Genomic DNA, 1,095 nt, shown 5'->3' on the forward strand with positions numbered 1-1,095 from the left:
AGATCAGCAGGCAGGCAGATGGCAGGCGGGAGGCGGGCGGGCAGGTGAACAACTGGATGGCATGCAGCAAGCAGGCGCCGCCAGCCACTCACAGTCACTGGGCCGCGGCTAAGAAAGGCCTTCTTTGAAGGCGTTGGAGCTAGTGTCTAAACCCTCCGAGAGGGCACAGGTTCGATTCCTCCCATGTCGAAACTTTGTGAGGACAAACGCGGCATAGCTGACCGGCTCAGCGCCAATCCAAGCCAATTCCTTCGGGAACGCCTAATAGAATCGCCAAGGCTTCGGCACAGGCCTCCCCGGGACCCATTCACTACTAGTGGGGGGTACTGCACTTGGCGCGTCGGGCAGATCAAATAATGGTCTAAAGCTAGACGTTAAAACCGGGAAGTTAAGCCTGTGGAGGCTCTTCCCCACCTTTACCTTTACCTTTACAGTCACATAGGAGGTTTCATTCATTCATTCATTCAGCACACAGCCCGGCCGCCTCTTGCTCGAGGGCGGCCCACTTTGGCCTGGGCAGCCCGGGCCGCCCTCCCCCCCGGGCGCATGTTCGGTGTTGGAGGGGTGTGCCCAGCGATAGGGGGCCCCTGAAGGCATGCGCCGAGGCCGGGAAGCGTGGTTCGGCGCTGCTGCACGCTTGGCGATTTGACCAGAACCACGTGCCGCCGAGCTGCGGCCGCAGTTTCCGGCCCACGGTCTACGGTCGCAGCCACGGGACTCGGCGGCACGGCGTTTGGGCCCAAGCTTGCTGCCGCCGCCGCCGTGCCCGGGGGGGCAGCGCGGCGGCGGCGGCGGCACGCTGCGACGCCCCCGTGCTGCCGAGCTGCGGCCGTAGTTTCCTGCCAGAAGCCCACGGCCACAGCCACGGGACTCGGCGGCACGGAGTTTCGGTCCACGGCTTGCTGCCGCCGCCGTCGCAGGGGTGCTGCCTGCGGCGGCGGCGGCACGGCGTTTGGGTCCACGGCTTGCTGCCGCTGCCGCCGCCGCAGGGGTGCTGCCTGCGGCGGCGGCGGTAGCGCACGTGCAACCCCCCGCGTTTCCTTGCCTCCCATCCACCGGACCCCGTCCTGCGCTTCACTTTGTTTAGGGAGGGGC

The 1,095-nt window shown here is 66.3% G+C and overlaps 1 protein-coding gene across 1 annotated transcript in view; it reads right to left on the bottom strand.

Moving 5' to 3' along the window:
- The window catches only part of CHLNCDRAFT_133020 (hypothetical protein), a gene marked incomplete at both ends in the record, with an annotated part of 6,467 nt that overhangs the window by 2,279 nt on the left and 3,093 nt on the right, over positions 1–1,095 (bottom strand). Inside the window, one exon of the mRNA XM_005851984.1 lies at positions 855–998. Within this exon, the coding sequence (XP_005852046.1) occupies positions 855–998 (144 nt within the window). The remainder of the gene's footprint in view (positions 1–854; positions 999–1,095) is intronic.

This window comes from Chlorella variabilis (assembly GCF_000147415.1).
Source record: "Chlorella variabilis unplaced genomic scaffold CHLNCscaffold_1, whole genome shotgun sequence".
Classification (NCBI taxonomy): domain Eukaryota; kingdom Viridiplantae; phylum Chlorophyta; class Trebouxiophyceae; order Chlorellales; family Chlorellaceae; genus Chlorella; species Chlorella variabilis.